General features: G+C 47.9%; 2 protein-coding genes across 5 annotated transcripts in view; one reads left to right on the plus strand and one right to left on the minus strand.

Moving 5' to 3' along the window:
- Positions 1-6,881, minus strand: part of ASCC1 (activating signal cointegrator 1 complex subunit 1) — a 426,175-nt gene extending 419,294 nt beyond the window's left edge. The window contains exons 1-4 of one of the 2 annotated variants that reach the window (XM_075348934.1): positions 6,835-6,881; positions 6,700-6,733; positions 712-840; positions 539-638 (exon numbers count right to left, since the gene is read on the minus strand). In XM_075348934.1, coding sequence (XP_075205049.1) covers positions 539-638; positions 712-838 — 227 coding nt within the window. In that variant the 5' untranslated portion in view covers positions 839-840; positions 6,700-6,733; positions 6,835-6,881. Of the gene's footprint in view, positions 1-538; positions 639-711; positions 841-6,317; positions 6,519-6,699; positions 6,734-6,834 lie in introns of those variants that run through there. The other variant, XM_075348933.1, reaches the window with a different exon arrangement.
- Positions 6,882-6,920: 39 nt separating this feature from the next.
- ANAPC16 (anaphase promoting complex subunit 16) overlaps positions 6,921-23,322 on the plus strand; it is a 28,613-nt gene continuing 12,211 nt past the window's right edge. The window contains exons 1-4 of one of the 3 annotated variants that reach the window (XM_075348937.1): positions 6,980-7,025; positions 14,009-14,109; positions 16,855-17,004; positions 19,145-19,219. In XM_075348937.1, coding sequence (XP_075205052.1) covers positions 16,863-17,004; positions 19,145-19,219 — 217 coding nt within the window. In that variant the 5' untranslated portion in view covers positions 6,980-7,025; positions 14,009-14,109; positions 16,855-16,862. Of the gene's footprint in view, positions 7,026-14,008; positions 14,110-16,854; positions 17,005-19,144; positions 19,220-23,322 lie in introns of all 3 variants that reach the window. The other 2 variants (XM_075348935.1, XM_075348936.1) reach the window with 2 other exon arrangements.

Below are 23,322 nucleotides of genomic sequence, written 5' to 3' on the forward strand. Positions count from 1 at the left end.
ACACAGATAGATCTTTTTTTTTTTATATGTCAAAGGGATTGTTTTTCATTGTTTTACAGTTTCCATCCTAAAAAAACATTTTCTAACTTTTGTAATACAGTCAGTCGGAGTTTCTCCCAAATTCAAGATCAGTGAATGAAAACATGGTTAATATTCTCAGAACAAAAACCTGTTCTGATCATGTGTTGCTCAGACCAAGTGCATGACTTATAGGACAGTTAGATGACGCTGTTCACACATGCATTGTGGTTTCTTAGAGATGAAAAGCACAATCAGTGCTAGATCCGGTGCACAACACAACAGAAGTCAGATGATCCTCCTATGACTTATAAAGGGGCTATTCGGGTTTATACTCGCTTGATGCAGAGTGTTATTATTCACATGTAAAATGATGGAAGCTAATAAAACCTGCGATACAAATGTGAACACAGCCATATACATCACCAAGCATTTCTGTGTGCAGCACTCTATAGACCCAGCTTCTAATAATGGATCCACATAATAAAATAGTTATAGAGATAGAGAAATTAATACTGACTTAAAAAGTTGGCTTGGAAGATTTATAGAGGACTGGAAGCCCTTCTCAGTCTCCTCAATCATGTCGTCATCACACGGCTCATCTACACACTGCATGGTCTCTGCGGGGATAGAGAAATTAAAGTTACACAATGGAGATTTCCCTACAGAGCAAACCGAATCGGTGATACGTACCCCTATAAAAATCGTCCTCCTCCTCCTCATGCTGATAGCTTTCCTCCCGAATGGTGTTCTTCCTATATATTCGACCTCCAATCTTGACCAGGGTGGGACGTAAAACCTCCATGACTCCTCCTGACATCCCTAAAGGGAGATAATTGTATCATGCATTACCGGTATCGCCCCTCTGTACAAAGGGGACAGGGTGCCACAAGGACTAGCATGGGACTGGGTATTAGAGGGGTGCGCCAGCACTGCTGAGATGTAAAAGGGACCGTGAGCAGAAAATGACCTATTGTTTAATTTTATTTTTAAGTTTTTAAAATCACAATCTATATTTTTAAAATATATATAAACCATGAAACGTTCACACTGAACACTAGGCCTAATGGTACACTCACACTTCATCTCCTTTTCGCAGCCACATGGACATAAGCAGCAATAGACTGACTGACTCCAGTGAGTGGTATAGAAGTATAAACTAGGCGTAATGTGATCCAGCATAGGTCAGCTGTGATCAATAGTAGATCCTGAAAAATAAAAAAACTGATGGCACTTCCTAACAGACAAATGTGAACAGGTGCAAACTGAACATGAAATATACTCTAACAAGTATAAGGCCCTGTGCGCACTTGCCGGTTTTTGACGCGGATTTCCTGCGGTTTTGCTGCATGTTTCGCTGCATGTTATGTTCATAACATCTCTGCAGTGATTCAACAGCAAAACCTATGGGAAACAAAATGCTGTGCGCACTATGCAGATTTTGACAGCTGCATGTTTTGCTGCGGGATTCCCGCAGCAAAAACAATTGCATGTCACTTCTTTTCCGCACGTCGCTGCGGGATTTCACTCCATTGACTGCAATGTAATTGTGAAATCCCGCAGGGAATAACGCAGGCAGCAAATTCTGTGCGGATTATTGCGTTTTCCTGCGTTATTCCCTGCGGTATTTCGCGGTTTCGGGGCATAATGTTCATCACTGCCAGCGGTTTGCAGGGAAGTGATATCATTATGACAGGAAGAGGAAGCGGAGCAGAGTAAACACACACAGATCACAGACACACATCACAGACACAGACATAGAATACACACACATATCACACTCACACACAGACATATAGAATACACATACAAATCAAACGGACACATAGAAAAAAAAACCACGTGGGCCGGCGGCTCGGTATTCACAGGCTGGGGAGGGCGAGGGCCAGGGTTAATGCCTCCCCCTCCCGCAGCCGAGAATATCAGCCCGCAGCTGCCCCGGGATTGTTGCATCCATTATGCAGCAGTACCGGAGTGTCCCCTGCTCTTCCTGTTGCCGTGATGCGGTGGCAATCAGGGTAATATAAGGAGTTAATGTCGGCGGATCGCCGCCACTAAGTCCAGGCTTGATCATGGCAGCGTCTATGAGATAGCTGACATGATCAACCCGTAAGTAAAGTGAATAAACACACACCGAAAAATCCTTTATTTTAAATAAAACACAAAAAAGCCTTCTCTTTCACCCCTTTATTAACCCCTCCCAAACACACAGCTTCGGCGTAATCCACGTCCTGCGATGCTTGCATCCAGCCGCAACTGACACACAGCTCTGAACGCAGCCTCGCAACGAGACAGCAGAGGTAACCACAGGACATTTCCCAAGGCCGGTAATGTGAACACACTACCGACCGAGAGAAATGCAGCGTGTGCTCACAGGGACTCTATCTATCCCTCTATCTACTATCTATCTACTATCTACTATCTATCTCAGAAGGAAATTACTTTTTTTTTTTTCAATGTGCTTTATTGCATTGAATGCATTAAAACACATGTACCAAACCGCACGCAGCAAAACCGCGGTAATACCGCAAACAATTCCGTGGTAAAACTGCAGCAAACCGCATGCGGTTTTCGGGAGCGGTTTGCCACGTTTTTTTACCGCGGGTGCGGTAATCTTTCAGACCCTGCGGAATTTTCTTAAGAAAATTCCGTTTTCCAGTGCGCACAGGGCCTTAAGCTGAACTCTGAGATGCTAAGGGATGCAAATGTAGAATATAGGAATTTCAACATGCATTACTGCTAAGGAAATAAATGTAAACATTGAGAGCATAAAAATGACCAGTTTTATGTGAGCCTAGCAGCCAGCGTCAAGGCGTACCTCTTATGCTGGATCCCTACCTTAATGCCTCTACCCTGGCTGAACAGCCTTCAATGTTTGCATACCTTAGCGTATCAGAGTCCAGCTGTATATTTGTTAATAGTTGATCCTGTGGTATCTGTTGTAGATAGAGGTGTTATCCGTCATTGTACAGGAGGGGGAGGAGGTGAGCTGTGACATCACATTAATTGTAGATTCTGTGATATCTACAGTATACAGAGGTTATCAGTCATTTTACACGAGGGCGAAGAGGTGAGCTGTGACCATAAGCTACTGTAAATGGCAGATTCCGTGATATCCGTTGTACGTAAAGGTGTTATCTGTCATTATACAGTAAGTAAGCTGTGGCAGCACAAAATGTACTATTCCCAATAGATGGTATATAGAGGTACTATCTGACATTATACAGTAGGAAAGGATGAGCTGTGACCATTGTCTATTGACCAAGGTAGATTCTGCGTTATCTGCTGTTTAGAAAGGTGTTAACCATCATTGTAGAGGAGGGAGAGGAGGTGAGCTGTGAAATCACCTATTGTGAATGGTAGATTCTGTGTCATATTCTGTAACTAGAATCGCTGTCAGTCATTGTATGGTTCAAGGTTGTAGCGCCGGCGTCTCTGCAGAGACGCCGGCTTACCGCTCCGGCCAGGTCGCGTACTCCTCCGGCCATCCACATGTACTGCTGCCTCTTTCCACACCCGGACTCTGTACATCCCACACAGGGATCCAAGGAGCGCACCTAACACGCGCACGCACACACCAGCCCTCTTCTTAAAGGGCTACCATGCTATTTCCAGGAAATGCCTCTCAGCCTATGGTTGAGCGGCACAGTGTATTTAAGGCATCCTCCCCATTAGGTGAGATGCCTGTGCATTACCTCTAGTTAGTCAGTAAGCCTCCAGTCTACTACCTAGCTAGTTGTCAGGTTCTGATCTCCTGCCCTGTTATTCCTGTGTCTGTCTCTTGTACTGTGGCGCCCGCTCACCTTGCCCAGCAGCGGACAGGCGGCGCCCGATCACCTTGCCCAGCAGCAGACAGGCGGCGCCCGATCACCTTGCCCAGCAGCAGACAGGCGGCGCCCGATCACCTTGCCCAGCAGCCTACAGGCGGCGCCCGATCACCTTGCCCAGCAGCAGACAGGCGGCGCCCGATCACCTTGCCCAGCAGCAGACAGGCGGCGCCCGATCACCTTGCCCAGCAGCAGACAGGCAGCGCCCGATCACCTTGCCCAGCAGCAGACAGGCAGCGCCCGATCACTTTGCCCAGCAGCGGCCAGGCAGTGCCCAATCACTTTGCCCAGCAGCGGACAGGCGCTGCCCAATCACTTTGCCCAGCAGCGGACAGGCGCTGCCCAATCACTTTGCCCAGCAGCGGACAGGTGGCGCCCACTCACCTTGCCAAGCATTGAGTGGTATAGAAGAATAAACTATAAACTAGGCGTAATGTGATCCAGCATAGGTTAGCTGTGATCAATAGTAGATCCTGAAAAATAAGAAAACTGATGGCACTTGCTAACAGACAAATGTGAACAGGTGCAAACTGAACATGAAATATACTCTAACAAATATAAAGCTGAACTCTGAGATGCTAAGGTATGCAACATAGAATATAGGAATTTGAACATGCATTACTGCTAAGGAAATAAATGTAAACATTGAAAGCATAAAAATTGCCAGTTTTTTTGTGAGCCTAGAAGTCAGCGTTAAGGCGTATCTCTTATGCTGGGTCCCTACCTAAATACCTCTACCCTGGCTGCAATGAACAGCCTTCAATGTTTGCATACCTTAGTGTATCAGAGTCCAGTTGTATATTTGTTACTAGTTGATCCTATGGTATCTATTGTAGATAGGTGTTATCCGTCATTGTACAGAAGGAGGAGGAGGTGAGCTGTGACATCACATATTGTTAATTGTAGATTCTGTGATAGCTACAGTATACAGAGGTTATCTATCAGTCATTTTACGGGAGGGTGAAGAGGTGAGCTGTGACCATAAACTACTGTAAAGGGCAGATTCCGTGATATCTGTTGTATATAAAGGTGTTTGTTTTAATCTGTCATTATACAGTAAGTAAGCTGTGGCAGCACAAAATGTACTATTCACAATACTGTAGATGGTATATAGAGGTACTATCTGACACATAGTAGGAAAGGATGAGCTGTGACCATTGTCTATTGACAAAGGTAGATTCTGCGTTATCTGCTGTATAGAGAGGTGTTAACCATCATTGTAGAGGAGGGGGAGGAGGTGAGCTGTGAAATCACCTATTGTGAATGGTAGATTCTGTGTCATCTTCTGTAACTAGAATGGCTATCAGTCATTGTATGGTTCAAGGTTGCAGAGACGCCGGCTTAGGCTGGGGCCACACGGGGATTACTGCGATTCCCCTCGCATGACACTCGGCTCACGCTAGCAGCACAGCAGAGCCAAGTGTCAAGCGAGTGTGCCTGCGACTGAGGTCCGACCGTGCAAGCGGGCCTCGGGTGCGGGGGGGCGAGCTGGCACTGAGGAGAGGGGGTGCCGTGGGGGGGCGGGCCAGCGCTGCGGAGGGGAGGTAGGGATTTATCTCCCTCTCTCCTCAGTAGAATTGTACTTGTACAATTGTAAATTGTAGAATTTGCAGGGTGGATGAGGGACGAGGGCATTAGTTGCTGTATGGGTAGAACACTTTTCTCTTTCCTTGTAGCACTTTATGACCAAGTACTGATGGGTTTTGTATATTAAAGGGAACCTGTCAGGTCATTTATGTTCTAACTAGTAGCAGTGTGATGTGTGTGCTAGTAACCCCTTCCTACCCATCCCTGTGCTTTAATAGGGTGTAATGTGAATGTACAAAAATTTTTATTACTTATATGTAACCTATGTAAATGTGCAGGGGCTCTAGCCCCATTAGCGTCGCATCGCCTTGTGAGTGTTTGCATGTTTTCTGTGGTATCACATCCCTGTGGGCGTGATACCATGGATTTACTTGATCAACGTCCCATCGCTCCTTGAGATCCCGCGCATGCGCACTTACCATTCCCGCAGTCAGTGCTTTCTTCTCGTCTTCAGACGCACTCTGCGCATGGTCGGAACCGCAGGAGTCTTCTGAGCATGTGCAGAGCGTGTCTGAAGATGAGAAGCAAGCAAGGCTGTGGAATTTTAAGTGCGCATGTGCGGGATCTCAAGGAGTGATGGGACGTTGCTCTAGTAAATCCATGGTATCACGCCCACAGGGATGTGATACCACGGGAAACATGCGAATGCCCAAAAGGCAATGCAACGCCCATGGGATTAGAGCCCCTGATCATTTACATAGGGGACAAGTAATAAAACATTTTAATACATTACACATTACAACACAGGGATGGGTAGGAAGGGGTTACTAGCACACACATCACCCTGCTAGTAGGTCAGAACACAAATTACCTGACAGGTTCCCTTTAAACAAATATTTATGGTCATTCTATACTCAGCAGTTTTCAGAAAAGCTCCAAACCCACCTGAGAAACCCCTGTGTGTGCACATCCCCCAAATACAGAGGACAGTGGGGGCGGGGGATGGGTTTATTAATCTAAAGCCATTTTAGACATTGATTAAAGAATCTTCCCCAGAATAAACCGTGATTGGAGAAAGTCCAGAGCGGCCATGTCATCGTCTGCAGCACACGGAGCACTATTCGCAACATTTCTGGATGACTGAAGCCTGCCTGGAATGGCTGATAACAGAGAGCAGTAGCAGGAGGGTACAGTGACCATTCAGAGTTAGATGACGGACTCCCGGGCACAGTGACCCGTCCTTGTGTTATCTATGGAGCCCAGCAGGCACCGACCTCCTATATACCCCTGATAAATACCGCACCATAAAATGCCCACACAAACTTACCAGCTAATGACGTAGCCGCCACGTCATCACCGTGCTGCGGAAGGAAAGGAGAGAGGAATACACAGTCGCCATAGTTATTACTGGAAGGAAATCTAATACTAAGGACCTTAATAATTTTGGGGACTTGAATCTTACGTTGTTTGCGTGGTGTTCTCATTTAATCTTGTATTTATTAGTTCTGTGAACCTAGCAAGTTAATGTATACAACATGAGTAGGACAGGATCCTGCCCATCTCAAATATGGCGGCGAGAGAGGTTAATAATGACGTCATCGGGCGCGCACACACTGCTCGGATCAGGGGCTGGATTGGCACCGAGGCTGGAAGGTGAGGGGCACTGAAACAGCTGGGTATTACGCATTGGTGTGCGGGGGGACTACAAATCCCAGGCTGCACAGTGGGGAAAAATAAGCGCTAATGAGGACTGTAGTACACCGCTTGTGTCACGTGATTTCTCTGCGTCTTTATACAGTTGGCCTGTGGCTGCTTATTAATGGGAATCCCTGATGGCTGCACCTGGAACCTGATTGGGTCCCGTAGCCCCTGCCCAGGGTCATCCCAGAGTAGAGAGGTCACAGGTGGGCTTCACCCTGACATGACAGATCTGCAGAGCCCCCCAGGGTGCAGTGCAGGGAGATGAGGCTGTGCAGAGCCCCCCCAGGGTGCAGTGCAGAGCCCCCCAGGGTGCAGTGCAGGGAGATGAGGCTCTGCAGAGCCCCCCAGGGTGCAGTGCAGGGAGATGAGGCTGTGCAGAGCCCCCCCCAGGGTGCAGTGCAGGGAGATGAGGCTCTGCAGAGCCCCCCAGGGTGCAGTGCAGAGCCCCCCAGGGTGCAGTGCAGGGAGATGAGGCTCTGCAGAGCCCCCCAGGGTGCAGTGCAGGGAGATGAGGCTCTGCAGAGCCCCCCAGGGTGCAGTGCAGAGCCCCCCAGGGTGCAGTGCAGGGAGATGAGGCTCTGCAGAGCCCCCCAGGGTGCAGTGTAGGGAGATGAGGCTCTGCAGAGCCCCCCAGGGTCTCGGTGGTTAGTAAAGCGTGTTTCAGGATGCCTCGATCTGGCTGTGAGTGTGTGGGCAGTGGCCGATTCATTCTGCCCTCGGGTTTGAGTACGGTAGTTTAGTTTGATATTGTCGTAATTGTACTGACCTGAAAAATCTGTTTACCAGGGTATTTTTTTTTTCTGCAGAATGAACGCTGAGAAAGCAGAACCCACACATAATTGTGGCCGTGCGTTTTTTTTTTTTTGCAATTTCACTTCACTTGGAATAATTTTCCCATTTCACAGTAAACTGTGATAAAATGAATCTGTCACTCAAAAGTACAACCAGTCCCACAAAAGGCAAACCCTTGCATCACTGCGGGAAATAAACAGTTTTGACTCTTGGAACGAAGGAGAGGGAAAAATGAGAGCGTAAAAAATGACTGTCCTTAAGGAGGTTAACCCAAATTGTACAGTGCTGCAGTATATGTTGGTGCTATATAAATAAAAGTTATAACCCCTTCCTTATGCAGAAAGTGTATTTGAAAAATGAATATTTTTATAAGTTTCTCCCTATAATTTGGGGCTCAGGCGGAGCCATTTGTATACATGCTGCACAAACTAAATTAAACGGCAGCGCTCCAGGTGTAGAGGTTAAACGGCAGCGCTCCAGGTGTAGAGGTTAAACGGCAGCGCTCCAGGTGTAGAGGTTAAACGGCAGCGCTCCAGGTGTAGAGGTTAAACGGCAGCACTCCAGGTGTAGAGGTTAAACGGCAGCGCTCCAGGTGTAGAGGTTAAACGGCAGCGCTCCAGGTGTAGAGGTTAAACGGCAGCGCTCCAGGTGTAGAGGCTAAACGGCAGCACTCCAGGTGTAGAGGCTAAACGGCAGCACTCCAGGTGTAGAGGCTAAACGGCAGCGCTCCAGGTGTAGAGGCTAAACGGCAGCGCTCCAGGTGTAGAGGCTAAACGGCAGCACTCCAGGTGTAGAGGCTAAACGGCAGCACTCCAGGTGTAGAGGCTAAACGGCAGCGCTCCAGGTGTAGAGGTTAAACGGCAGCGCTCCAGGTGTAGAGGTTAAACGGCAGCGCTCCAGGTGTAGAGGTTAAACGGCAGCGCTCCAGGTGTAGAGGTTAAACGGCAGCACTCCAGGTGTAGAGGCTAAACGGCAGCACTCCAGGTGTAGAGGCTAAACGGCAGCGCTCCAGATGTGGAGGTTAAACGGCAGCGCTCCAGATGTGGAGGTTAAACGGCAGCGCTCCAGATGTCCATTCATATGTAACCCAGAGTGTTCTGCATGTGCGAAAATATCAAAGGTGAACTGCAAGAAAAAACTCACATAACTGGGCAAATCACTAATTGTTGTATTGACAAACAAGTTATGCTATATACAACACATCCATTAAACAGAATGTGAGGCACATGGTTATATGCTGTGCTCACTCATCCAACAAACAAAGGGAACCTGGCAGGTCCCCTATTTCCTCCAGCCCGGCAGCCTTTATACCTGTATGCCCAAATTCCCTGCCTCACCAGCCCTGTATAACGCCATTCACTAATATGAATGTTTCAAAAAGCGATTTATAAACCTCACGATCCCTATGCTAATTAGGCTTGTGACTAGTTGCAGGGTTATTAGTTCTCCTGACTAGTTGGCCCTCTTTCAGTGTTATCATACCCACAGGTGCATGGTAACAGGGAAAGAAGGCTGATTAGTCTGGGGAACTAATGACCCTGCAACTAGTTACAGGCCTAATTAGCATAGGGACAGCGAGGTTTAGAAGTCGTTTTTTTAAAAACATTCATGTTAGTGTTGAATGTACCTGGGCTCCCTGGAATTATTTTTGTGCCCCATTTAACAATTAGGTAGGTTTTACTCAGCCTTTGCCCCCCCCCCCCCCCCTCCTTTCTTTATCCCGCGTGACAGTTCTCTCTTTGTTTGTCAAGTTTTGGTTTGATATCTGTAAGGTCAACTGTTTAATAGAGAGATGTGTTAAGGCCCTGTAGTTTTTTAACTTCACAAGGCTATAATTCGTGCAATGATTTGCAGTTTGCTCAGGAGCCACTAGAGGGTCTAAAGTCTTATGGATAAGCTTCAATGTTTTCTTCTTGCATTGATATACTGTATTTTCCGTTCTATAAGATGCACCGAATTATAAGACGCACCCCAAATTCAGAGCAAGAAAAGGTGAAAAAAAAATGGGGTCCGTGTTGTAATCCAGTGGTTTTACCAGAGGGGCCAGTAGCGTGGTGGAGGAGGCTGTGTTGGGACTGCGGCGGAGACTGGGGCTCGGGCTGTGGCGTAGGCTGGTTCTGCCGTGCTGGGGCAGCTGTGTTAGGGCTTGGGCTGCGGCGGCTGATGTTGCGGTGGAGGCTGGAACTCAGGCTGCGGCGTAGTCTGGTTCTGCTGTGCTCGGGCTGCAATAGCTGCAGGCGATGAGGGCTTCAAAGAATTGATAGCCGGAGTCAGCACAGATTGAGCTCTAAGCTCATTGGCAAGCAGGGATCTCATCTGTGCAAGCGCCACCTCCGGGCACCATTTTCCTGAAGTCAGCTGGAGGGAGATCAATGGGCCGGATGCGGCACCTGCGCAAATGAGAGCTTGAGTCGTGAGCTCCATCTGCACACGTACTGACTCCGGGCAGCATTATTGAAGTCCTCACCACTCGACCTGCAGTGCCAGTAAAGCCACCGGAGACCCCGCACAGCCGCTGCAGCCACAGGAGATCCCGCATAGCAGCTGCTGACACCACAGCCGTCCCAGCACCAGCCACCACAGACCCTACACAGACGCCGCAGCATTCCTTCGGCCTCTTGCGACTCCTCTCCACCCCCCAGTAAGCTACATTCAGATTATAAGACGCACCCCTCACTTTCCTCTTACATTTTTGGGAGGAAAAGTGCGTCTTATAATCCGAAAAATACGGTACTTTTTTATTTGATTTTATAGTACACGATTGTATTGGGCTTATGTTAACTGATATAATATGTTGTTGAGCTTTATATAATTCAATAAAAACTACAGTAATATATATATTTGCGTCTGTCTGTCTGTCTGTCTGTCTGTCTGTCTGTCTGTCTGTCTGTCTGTCTGTCTGTCTGTCTGTCTGTCTGTCTGTCTGTCTGTCTCCAAAATTCTGTCATTACCGTGACAAGCGTCTCATTGGCCGCTCGCCCAGGCTCTGCCCCCCCACACGGATTGGCCTCTCGCCCCGGCCCCCTGCACGCATTGACAACTTGGCCACGCCCCGCCCCCTCACGCATTGCACGCTCGCTCTGGCCCCGCCCCCTGCACGCATTCCCTGAACCGACACGGAGCCCCAACTCCCAGGTGAGTGCTGTACCCCCGGGAGCCCACACCAGCATACGCCGGCACATGACAACCCCAGCAATGCGAGGGTATGTGCCGGCGTACGCTGGTGTGGGCTCCCGGGCGTGCGGGGGGCGGGGTACGCTGGTAACCATGTTACACATCGGGTAATATTGTGTAGCATGATTACCAGCGTATGCCAGCTCCCTGCCCATTCAGATCGTTGGTCTCCCGCTGTCACACGCTGATGCGTGCTGCACAGCAGGAGACCAACAAGTGACCCAGCACTGTCTTTTTGACAGTCTCTCTTGTCTCTTACCTGATGTGTACCATGCTTACTAACATACCCCGACTCCCGACACACGTACGCTGATAACAATGATACACATCAGGTAACTATGGCAACCGCTTTGCACAGTTGCCCCCTCAGCCACGCCACCACGCTCGGCCACGCCCCCGACACTATGCCCCTCAGCCATGCCTCCCCGCTCGGCCACATCTGCCCCGCTCGGCCACGCGCCCCACACACATTGGGCACCTATACACCTCCCCCCAGGACTACTCCACCTATCAGACACCTCTCCTCCAGGACTACTCCTCCTATTATACTCCCCTTCCCCAGGACTACTCCTCCTATTATACTCCTCTCTCTCTCCAGGACTACTCCTCCTATTATACTCCTCTCCCCCCAGGACTACTCCTCCTATTATACTCCTCACCTCCAGGACTACTCCTCCTATTACACTCCTCTCCCCCCAGGACTACTCCTCCTATTATACTCCTCTCACCCCAGGACTACTCCTCCTATTATACTCCTCACCTCCAGGACTACTCCTATTATACTCCTCTCCCCCCAGGACTACTCCTCCTATTATACTCCTCACCCCCCCAGGACTACTCCTCCTATTATACTCCTCTCCCCCCAGGACTACTCCTCCTATTATACTCCTCTCACCCCAGGACTACTCCTCCTATTATACTCCTCACCTCCAGGACTACTCCTCCTATTATCCTCCTCTCCCCCCAGGACTACTCCTCCTATTATACTCCTCACCTCCAGGACTACTCCTCCTATTATACTCCTCACCTCCAGGACTACTCCTCCTATTATCCTCCTCTTCCCCCAGGACTACTCCTCCTATTATACTCCTCTCACCCCAGGACTACTCCTCCTATTATACTCCTCTCCCCCCAGGACTACTCCTCCTATTATACTCCTCTCCCCCCAGGACTACTCCTCCTATTATACTCCTCTCCCCCCAGGACTACTCCTCCTATTATACTCCTCTCCCCCCAGGACTACTCCTCCTATTATACTCCTCTCCCCCCCAGGACTACTCCTCCTATTATACTCCTCTCCCCCCCAGGACTACTCCTCCTATTATACTCCTCTCACCCCAGGACTACGCCTCCTATTATACTCCTCTCACCCCAGGACTACTCCTCCTATTATCCTCCTCTACCCCCAGGACTACTCCTCCTATTATTCTTCTCTCCCCCCAGGACTACTCCTCCTATTATACTCCTCTCCCCCCAGGACTACTCCTCCTATTACACTCCTCACCCCCCAGGACTACTCCTCCTATTATACTCCTCTCCCCCCAGGACTACTCCTCCTATTATACTCCTCTCACCCCAGGACTACTCCTCCTATTATCCTCCTCTCCCCCCAGGACTACTCCTCCTATTATACTCCTCTCCCTCCAGGACTACGCCTCCAACACACACACTGCACAAAACATACCTCCCCCCAAAACACACACACCCACACAAACCGCACAACACATACAGCACCACACACACACACACACAACGCTGCAGACACACAGCGCTCTACAAACAACGCAACACACAAACACCGCTCTCACACACCCCCACACCCAGAACATTTACAGCGCCCTACACAAACACTTGGCAGCTACACACAACATCTATATATATAACAAAAATCATACAGTAACTACACAATAAATTCTAGAATACCCGATGCGTTAGAATCGGGCCACCTTCTAGTACAGTGATGCCGAACCTATGGCACGCGTGCCACACTGGGCACGCAGAGCCCTTTGTGCTGGTACGCGCGCTGTCACCACACTGAGCCACTTTGTACTGTCGGTGTGGTCGCACCGACAGTACAAACTGGTGTTGGAGCGGAGGAGACATTTCTCCTGCCTCTGACATGCCTCCTCTCCTGAGCCGCACGCCTGTTGCCTAGGAGACGGAGGGGCGTCAGTAGGCGGCGCCGGCGTCTTGTGGGCGCGCGAGATCTTTCTGAACTGACTGAGGGCGGCGCGCAGCGGAGGAGCAGGGGCTGCAAGGTGAGTTTTTTTTTTTTTTTTTGTTTTTTTTTTATTATTTTCAAGCTGTGTGCGGCTGTGCCAGGACGGGGGCAAAACCAGGGCACGGGGGGCAAACACACAGAGCACGGGGGAAACATGACTGCAAGGATGGGGGGAAACATGCCAGGATGGGGTACATTTAGCAGGAAGGGGAACATGCCAGGATGAGGTACATTTACCAGGATGGGGGGAAACATGAAAGGATGGGGGTACATGAACATGCCAGGATGAGGAAAATTGCCAGGATGTGGAACATTTAGCAGAAAGGGTGACATTTATCAGGATGGGGTATATTTTTCCAGGTTGGGGTACGTTTACCAGGAAAGGGGACATTTACCAGGATAAGGGAACATGCCTGGATGAGGTACATTTACCAGGAATGAGGTACATGCCTGGATGGGGTACATTTACCTGGATGGGGTACATTTACCAGGATGAGGAATATTTACCAGGATGGGGACAAATATACCAGAATGTAGGAAATACATATCAGGATGGGGGACATGTTTACCAGGAAGTGGCCAGGAAGGGGGACATAACTACACAATGAAGGGGAGGGGAGCAACTCATACGTTTTTATGGGTTTTCAGGATGTTCATACTTTGAAATGTAGATGTGGATTACAGGGTGACATCTGATTGCATTCCAGGCTAAAATCCCTTGTGTCTAATATGCTGCAATTTTTTCCAGAAAGATCAATTCAACTGCTGTGTCTGGAAAGGGCAGGGGCTCAGCTTCAGTGTGTGGTAAGCATGAGCGTGATGCCCCCTGCTGAGGAGAAGACGGCAAAGGTAAGGTTACAATCAATTATTTACATAATAGGATTGGTTGGCACTTCGGGAAAAAAAATGGGTTTAGGGCTACAGTTTGGGCACTCTGCCTGCAAAAGGTTCGCCATGACTGTTCTAGTGTTTTATATTTATATATATAATATAAATATGCGCATATATTATATTATGCACACACATTCATATTAGTGAATAGTATTATACCGGGCTGGTTAGGGAGGGAATATGTACAGCCATGAATGCTGCTAGGTTGGAGGGCACAGGGGACCTGACAGGTTGCCTTTTAAAGGGTTTTTCCAAAATCATAATGTGGCCTTAGTTTTCTGTACATAGAGAATGAATCGTGTGCTCCAATACAACCTATTTTTAAGGCTATGTTCACACAGGGAATCATTTTGTTATGTGTGTTTTGAGTGCATCTCATTTTTTGAAAACGCACCAGCAGCAAAAATGTTGCGTTTTACCGTGTTTTGCCCAATGCGTTTTGTAAGTGAAATCTATTGACTAAAAAGGCTCAAAAATGTGGTAAAAATGCAAAAAGAATTAACATCTTGGCTGCATTTTGAAAAACGTAGCCAACAAAAGCACTGTGTAGGCAGCAAAATCAAAATCTCATAGACTTTGCGGGAAGGAAATGCATGCAATTTGGTGCATTTGGGGACCTCAAAAACGCAGAAAAAGATGCCCTGTGTGAACTAGCCTTAATCTGCACATTTCGCTCCTCCCCCACCACCATGGCTCTCTGTAACCTCTGTTACCACTGGTTCTATCCTCTAGTAGATCTAGTGCTGTCAGTTAAGCATTCTCAGGTATGCATGCTTGGCACTCTCCACAAGAAGAAAGGTTCCCATTGGAACCCCTAGACAAAGGCCTCTCACCTAGCCAAATCACATCTCCTGCTTTGTACTGAGGAGAGGCAAACACCCCGAAACACATGTTTGCAAATGGAATTTTTGCTTTAGCTTCTTATGCTAAGTCATGTAAGGCTTTTTAAAAGATCCATATTAATATTTAAAGAAAGGAGGAGCATCCAGCTTCTAGAATATAATAAAATCTTCAAGCTTTATTTCAAGAATCAATATAAAATATGAACATCAAAAAAAGTCCATATTAACATTTAGCACTGCTACATCCAATAGGTGATGCTAGTCCTATTCCTCTCCAAAGAGGCTATTTGCACAGATAAACCTAATGACCCTGTGTAATAAAACTTCTGACAGCCGGGATGTGGCACAGATTAGTTATGTTTATGCTAAAGATACCACTGATACTATCTGCCTTTGCACCTACTGAACCTGTCTAATTCATCAAAAACAGATACACTTATGACCTGGTCTAATAAAACATCCCCCAGTTACTCATTGCAGAGAGACCCATATTGTAGCACAGGTCAGCTATTCTTTGCTCGGCTTTGCTATATACATTCAGGCAGGCATGATCACCACGTGGTGACGATCCCCATGAACCATCAGTGAAATACGATATGAGGTTTTAAATAATTGTTGATCAAATAGCGTGTCAGTCACTAGATTTACACCCATCAATGGTCACCTCAATGTAAATACAAATTGCCAATGTTTAGATTGATCTTTATATATCAGGTGAGCAGAGGCAGGGCACTGCAGCACTGATGAGAAGCAGGGTGCTGCTGGAAAATGTAGTTTATGCAGATAAGAATGGTACCACCCATGATTCTGCTTTGTGAAGGTGAAGGAGATGAAGACCCACACAAAGTTACAAGAAAGAAACATATTTGGTTTATATTGTATAATCACAATAGTCTTGTGTATACTGTGCTTTGTAAAAACTATTGCTATTGTGGGAATAACCCTTAAAGGTGAAAATGCTGTTCTTTCAATAACCATAATAAGGATCCCTAGAAATATGATCAGCAAGAATAGTCAATCAATAAGCCGAAATGTTCACCCCAAAATACAAAGTGTCAAGTTTGAGATGCCACATAAACACTTCATGCATTAAAAGGGTCGTCCACTACTCAGACAAGTCCTTCTCAATCACTATATTTCCCTCTTAGAAAATAATAACTTGTACTCTCCTCTGGTGCGGGCGCCATTCTAGTTATGTCAGGAATGTGCTCTCCTGGGGCTCACATGACGTTATTTCACATGAGCCCTGCAGCCAATCAGTGGCCGCTTCTCTCCCTTCCAGAGAAGTTGGAGAGGAGCAGCAGCTCTCATTTCTTCTGGATGTCCGTTTCGTCTGAAGGAAGTGAGTGAAACGGCCACTGATTGGTTGCAGGGTTCATGTGACATAATAATGTCATGTGACTCTCAGGAGAGCAGTCACAGATATCGTTGGAAAGACGCCACACTTTATAAGAGGGAAATATAGTGATCAAAAAAGGGTTTCTCGAGTAGTGGATGACCCCCTTAACATAGTAATAAGTTAATTGAAAGCTATTAAAACAAAAATAATGCCTAAACGTAGATAAATGAGTGTTAAGAGGGTAGATGGGATGGGTCCCATGGGTGGCCATGGTGGGATGAGTGTCCTCAGTTCCTCATCTGGGGTTTTATTGCATGTCTGTTCCTGTGTATTATTACTGGATGTGCCCAGTTATCTTGTGTCTTTTCTGGATGTTTGATTTTGGTTCCTTGCAGGACATGGAGAATTCTTAATTCCGTTATTCTCTTTTTTGTATAATGTCATCAGCTCTTGTACATAGATGGTGTCAAGTCCATGACTTATGGCAGAGCACATTAACCTCTTTATCTGCTTTTCTCTCAGACCCTGTCATGGCCGCCTCGTCGTCCTCTTCCTCGGCCGGTGGGGTGAGTGGGAGCTCCGTCACAGGATCTGGGTTTAGTGTTTCTGATTTGGCTCCACCAAGAAAAGCTCTCTTCACGTGTCCAAAAGCAGCCGGGGAGATGCTGGAAGGTAACCTACACCCGCAAAGAAGGGCTTTGATTATTCCTAGATTTCCAGGTTTAGCATTATGGAGCGGCACCGACCACTTACATGTTTAGTGCGGTGCCGATTCCCTGTTTTCTTCAGAGGGCGTCATTAAGGGAGATTTTCCACAACCTGGTAAACTGTCCTGCTTCCAACTGTACTAGATATTGACTTAAACCGTGGCCGCCCATAGGTGGCGCTGGAGTCCTATTATTTGCAGGAGAATCAGTTATGTCCGGCTTTAGTGGGATATTGCTGTGATACGCCATGCCTGATCCTGACTAAGACTGCAGCTAATGCCTTAGGAAGTGGGGGGAGGCGAGATACATTAAAAGAAAGCATGGCCGCTACATCACAAAATATTATTGGCCTAACTTGCATCTCTATTGGAAAAGATGGTGATAAGCGGCTGCCATACACCACAGGTGACACTGACCTGGGGAGAACAGTATGCGGCATCTATGAGGTCACCCAGTTACATATGGCACCAGCATTAGAGGCCATTAGACCAACCCTGCCACAACAAGTTTGGAAAGCAGTAGTATGAGCGGAAGCAAGCACTAGGCTCTGTTCACACTTAATCTAACCACAGGCCAGAACAGAGCACTTTTCATCTCAGTTAGGTAGTACTTTATGGAAACTGCAATTATGGAAAACTTCATACACCCAGGTTATAGGGGCAACCAGACAGGATAAGGTAGAGGAAGGAAAACGGCGTAAGTGGCTTGTTCACCACTAGAGGGCGCTATAGACTTTCATGGGATCATGACGGACTTCATAGGGAAGAGCAGCAGAGAACTGCAGGAGTTGAGCAGATGAGCGCACCCTCTAAATGATATAGTGAGGTTTGTAATCTAGACAATGGGAATTTTTACCCTTCGTTAATTAAAGTAGGTTATTTACTGCTCAGACAACCCCTACTTTTTCCCAGTGGAAAATAAAAATAACAGATTCTCACCTCCTGCTCCGCACTGTTCCAGCGATGTCTGTGCTGGGTCTCCCGGCGCTCGCGGTACATTGTTGTGCTACATGAGCCTTGCAGCCAATCAGCGACCTCTAATGGACTGCAGTTTTCACACATCCTTTGATCATCGGACGTTCGTCTGAAGTTAGTATGAAAGAAGCGGCTCATTAACAGCCCCTGATTGGCTGCAGGGGTCTCGTAGTGTATCAGTAGCGCCTGGAAACCCAGCACTAGTACAGAGGAGCGTTCTGGAAGGTGAGAATAATCTTTGCTGTACATCTTTGGGGGGGGGTGTTTACCTCTCTGTGTCCATTTTTGGAGGGTTACCTAGAAATGACACTTTTTTTTTATTATTCACTGTCATATATGAACTAACATCCAGGTTTGCCGAGCCTCAGTAAATTGGTGGCTATACACTTTAGATAGCACGGTCATGTGACCGCATGTATGTGATTTGCATAGTGGTGATCATCTGCCGACCAGTCTGAATAGAGGAGGTCGGAGAGAAGCTGGGTGAGAATCAGCACGAGGCCACTAGTATGTAAATTGGATCCATGCGGTGATGTGACCACTATTCTCTCAGGGCATACGGATAAATTGTCAGCCTCCAGTCACATAGCGGGACCGAACTCTGAAACCTCCACCAATCCTGAAAAGGAGGATCTGAAATGTTGCGTCTAACTGGAGCATTGATAGTGTATGTACACTGCTGCTCCATTCATTGTCTATGCTACGGACAAAGGTAGGAAATGCCAATGGATGGAGCAGAGTGGTACATGAGCTGCAAAGGCTCCTTTCCAATGTCAGAGATGGTTCTCCATATGGTGTCCGGTCTTGTGATTGTGTGGTGGGTGGTAATGATTTTTGGGGTGTACTTGGAAGATGCTGGACCCTCCACTAATTAGCTTATGTGGTCCACTTCATGTAGCTCTGTGACCCCTGTAATACTAATTAGCCAGCCTTTCATGGATGATGGCAGTGTAAGTGGCCAGAGGACAGTGTATTACACCCGTGCCCTCTCCTGCATAGTTTTTAGGGGGGTTATTGCTTACGGCTGTGTATTTCTTTCTAACTTCCTTGTATCTGTGATTATAAGCAGGTTTGATCCCATGTTGTTTGACTCTGTGTTTGTAGCTTTGTGATTTTTCCTTTTGTTTGCAGACGGCTCAGAGCGGTTCCTCTGTGAATCTGTATTCAGTTATCAGGTGGCATCAACACTAAAGCAGGTAAAACATGGTAAGTAATGGATCCGAATCCCGTCTACGGCCCGGCAAACAGTATCTCTACAGACGTCTGCACTTACTAGCTCTGTGACATTAGTTATAGCGACATACAGGTAAGACTGTCAGTCACCGAGTAGGACCACCCACTGGACTCCTATACATAGTAATCTCTGTATGCAGTCATACAGGAAAGACTGTCAGTCACCGAGTAGGACCGCCCACTGGACTCCTATATATAGTTATCTCTGTATGTAATCATACAGGGAAGACTGTAAATCAATGAGTAGGACCGCCCACTGGACTCCTATATATAGTTATCTCTGTATGTAGTCATACAGGGAAGACTGTAAATCAATGAGTAGGACCACCCACTGGACTCCTATACATAGTAATCTCTGTATGCAGTCATACAGGAAAGACTGTCAGTCACTGAGTAGGACCGCCCACTGGACTCCTATATATAGTTATCTCTGTATGTAGTCATACAGGGAAGACTGTAAATCAATGAGTAGGACCACCCACTGGACTCCTATACATAGTTATCTCTGTATGCAATCATACAGGGAAGACTGTCAGTCACTGAGTAGGACCCCCCCTTCCCAAACACTAGGCTTCTATAAATGCCAACACCAGGGATTTCCTTGAATGAAATACAAATTACCCTGAATATTTTCCCTCACACCTCTATCATTCTACTCAGCTTTTCCTTCTGTATACCGTGGTGTCCACAGATCGGACTGCATATATAATGTGACATAAGAGATGCCCATCAGTCACCAGCTCTCCTCTAACCAGTGTTGCTGAGAGCACCGGTTTAAAATGGCATTGTTTAATACTTAATTAAGACTCTCATCTCCCCTCAAGATCTCGCTCTTTGCACTATACCAGCACTGCTACATCCTTTACTAAGTAAGCACTTCTGAATCTGTGCCCGTTGTAATGATGTTGCTGATCGGTAACTGCAGATGTAGCAGTGCTGGTTTAGTTCAAAGCACAAAATCTTGCAATATAACCCAAGTTCTTGATCACTCCCTGCAAGCTGAGGGTGGAAGGTTGCAGGACACCGCTCTGCATGGATCCCACTAACTGAATGTTTGGATCCAACTTTTGCTTGAAAGTTGGATTCTTTCAGGGGCATTAGACACACAGCATTTCTGGCAATAGGTGTTATTTAGAAAAGTCGTCAGTCTGTAACTGCCTGTTTTCTTAAATAAAAATACAAACCACAGATTGGTGATAAATTCTCTGGATGGTGAAACTGCCCTGTTAGGTACCCTCAGAACTAACAGTCGTGTGTGTTTTTATGATGAATAACATGACTTTTAGTCATTATATGACATTTTTACCAGTTTTCCGCCTGTATTAGAAGCCTCAGCAGTGTCTCCTTCTGCTTCTTCCATCTCTCTATAGAGTTTCACATAGAAGCTGCTATTTGATTTTTACTGCAGACAGATTTGTAGACCGATTTGATCAGTTTTTTTTTGGGGGGGGGGGGGGTTAGACCGAATAATCAATGCAGGACACTAAAAGTGATAAGTGGAGAAATATATATATATATATATATATATAATATATATATTTCAAGGGCATTTGTGAGCAACCATTTAAATAGTAACTACACTTATTTCTTTGTCGCTCCATTGGGAGACCCAGACAATTGGGTGTATAGCTATGCCTCCGGAGGCCACACAAAGTATTACACTAAAAGTGTAAAGCCCCTCCCCTTCTGCCTATACACCCCCCGTGCTCCCACGGGCTCCTCAGTTTTCATGCTTTGTGCGAAGGAGGCAGACATGCACGCATAGCTCCACAGCTTAGTCAGCAGCAGCTGCTGACTATGTCGGATGGAAGAAAAGAGGGCCCATAACAGGGCCCCCAGCATGCTCCCTTCTCACCCCACTCTTGTCGGCGGTGTTGTTAAGGTTGAGGTATCCATTGCGGGTACGGAGGATGGGGCCCACATGCTGTTTTCCTTCCCCATCCCCTTTAGGGCTCTGGGTGAAGTGGGATCCTAATCGGTCTCCAGGCACTGAGACCGTGCTCCATCCACAGCTCCTGGGGACTCTGCTGGATAAGGAGCCGAGTATCGTCAGGGACAAGGCCTTGCTACTTTAAGGTACTCTGTGTCCCCGTGGGGACCGCGCACAGAAACACTCCAGCATTGCTGGGTGTGTTAGTGCGCCGGGGACCGCAGCGCTGACCGCGCTTGTGCCATCACACACTGCAGCGTGGCTGGGTGTGTTAGTTTATGAGGAATACCGCGCTGACCGCCGCTGCCATTTTTACACTGCGGCGCGGCTGGGACTGTTAGTGCGCCGGGGACTACCGCGCCGACCGGGCTTATACGCCGGCCGCGCTTATAACTTTAGTCCCCGGCTTTTGCGGCCTAGTCTCACTTTTTTCCCGCCCCCAGGCCTGCCAGTCAGGGGAAGGGCGGGACGCTGTACGAGAAGTCAGCACTGAGGGCTGGAACATGCTTTGCATACTCCACCCCCCTCACTGTGCACAGTGGGGCACCAGATTCCCGCACTTTCTAGGGCACGCCCACGGCCCCCTCCTCTCCTCAGGACGCCGGCAGCCATTCCTGTCAGCTCTTCTGACGCTGGAGAGGGGAGATAAGCTCGGGGATACTCAGGCAGGGATTCTGGTGACCACACAACCGCTTTGAGCGGGCGGTAAGCAGCACCTGAGGTGCTGGCCCCACTTGTGCAGAAGTGTACTTATAGATTATATGATTATAGGCTATACTTTACACTGTATGGTGCACGGTCGATTTTTGGCTATATACCCTCCTGGATTGCTCAGGGGAGACAACAGCATGGCGTCCACAAGAAGCAAGGGTGCCGAAGCACAGGCTTACTATGCTGCCTGCGCCGCATGTACGGCTATACTACCGGCAGGTTCCACTGACCCTCATTGTGTGCAATGCTCGGCCCCTGTAGCACTTACTCAGCCGGAGCCTCTGCTAAGGGTGGCCCAGGAGGAACCACCTGCTAACACTGTCCAGGTGACAGGGACGGAGTTTGCAGTTTTTACTGAAAGACTTTCTGAGACTATGGCTAAGATACTAGAAGCTTTGCAGTCCAGACCGGTATCTCAGACCATGGGCACTGTGGAATCATTGCTCCCTGGTTCCCCTCAGTTGGAACAACAATGTCCTCCCGGGGTGTCTCATAGATCCCAGGGTGAGGTCTCTGACACGGACCGCAGCCCCAGACCGCCTAAGCGAGCTCGCTGGGAAATTCCCTCGACATCATCACATTGTTCAGGGTCTCAGCGGGAGGACTCTCTGTATGATGAAGCGGAGGTAGCTGATCAGGATTCTGATCCTGAGGCCGCTCTCAATCTTGATACTCCTGATGGGGACGCCATAGTGAATGATCTTATCGCGTCCATCAATCAAATGTTGGATATTTCTCCCTCCGCTCCTCCAGTAGAGGAGTCAGCTTCTCAGCAGGAGAAATTCCGTTTCAGGTTTCCCAAGCGTACAACGAGTATGTTTCTGGACCACTCTGACTTCAGAGAGGCAGTCCAGAAACACCGAGCTTGTCCAGATAAGCGTTTTTCCAAGCGCCTTAAGGATACACGTTATCCCTTCCCCCCTGACGTGGTCAAGGGCTGGACTCAGTGTCCCAAGGTGGATCCTCCAATCTCCAGACTGGCGGCTAGATCCATAGTTGCAGTTGAAGATGGGGCTTCACTCAAGGATGCCACTGACAGACAGATGGAGCTCTGGTTGAAATCCATCTATGAAGCTATCGGCGCGTCTTTTGCTCCAGCATTCGCAGCCGTATGGGCACTCCAAGCTATCTCAGCGGGTCAAGCGCAAATTGACGCACTCACACGTACGTCTACGCCGCAAGTGGCGTCCATAACCTCTCAAACGTCGGCATTTACGTCCTACGCTATTAATGCTGTCCTGGACTCTGTGAGCCGTACGGCGGTTGCAGCCGACAATTCGGTGGCAATACGCAGGGCCTTGTGGCTACAGGAATGGAAGGCAGATTCGGCTTCCAAAAAGTGCTTAACCGGTTTGCCATTTTCTGGCGACTGTTTGTTTGGTGAGAGATTGGATGAAATCATCAAACAATCCAAGGGAAAGGAAACATCCTTAAC

This window comes from Anomaloglossus baeobatrachus, chromosome 5 (genome assembly GCF_048569485.1).
Source record: "Anomaloglossus baeobatrachus isolate aAnoBae1 chromosome 5, aAnoBae1.hap1, whole genome shotgun sequence".
Lineage (NCBI taxonomy): Eukaryota > Metazoa > Chordata > Amphibia > Anura > Aromobatidae > Anomaloglossus > Anomaloglossus baeobatrachus.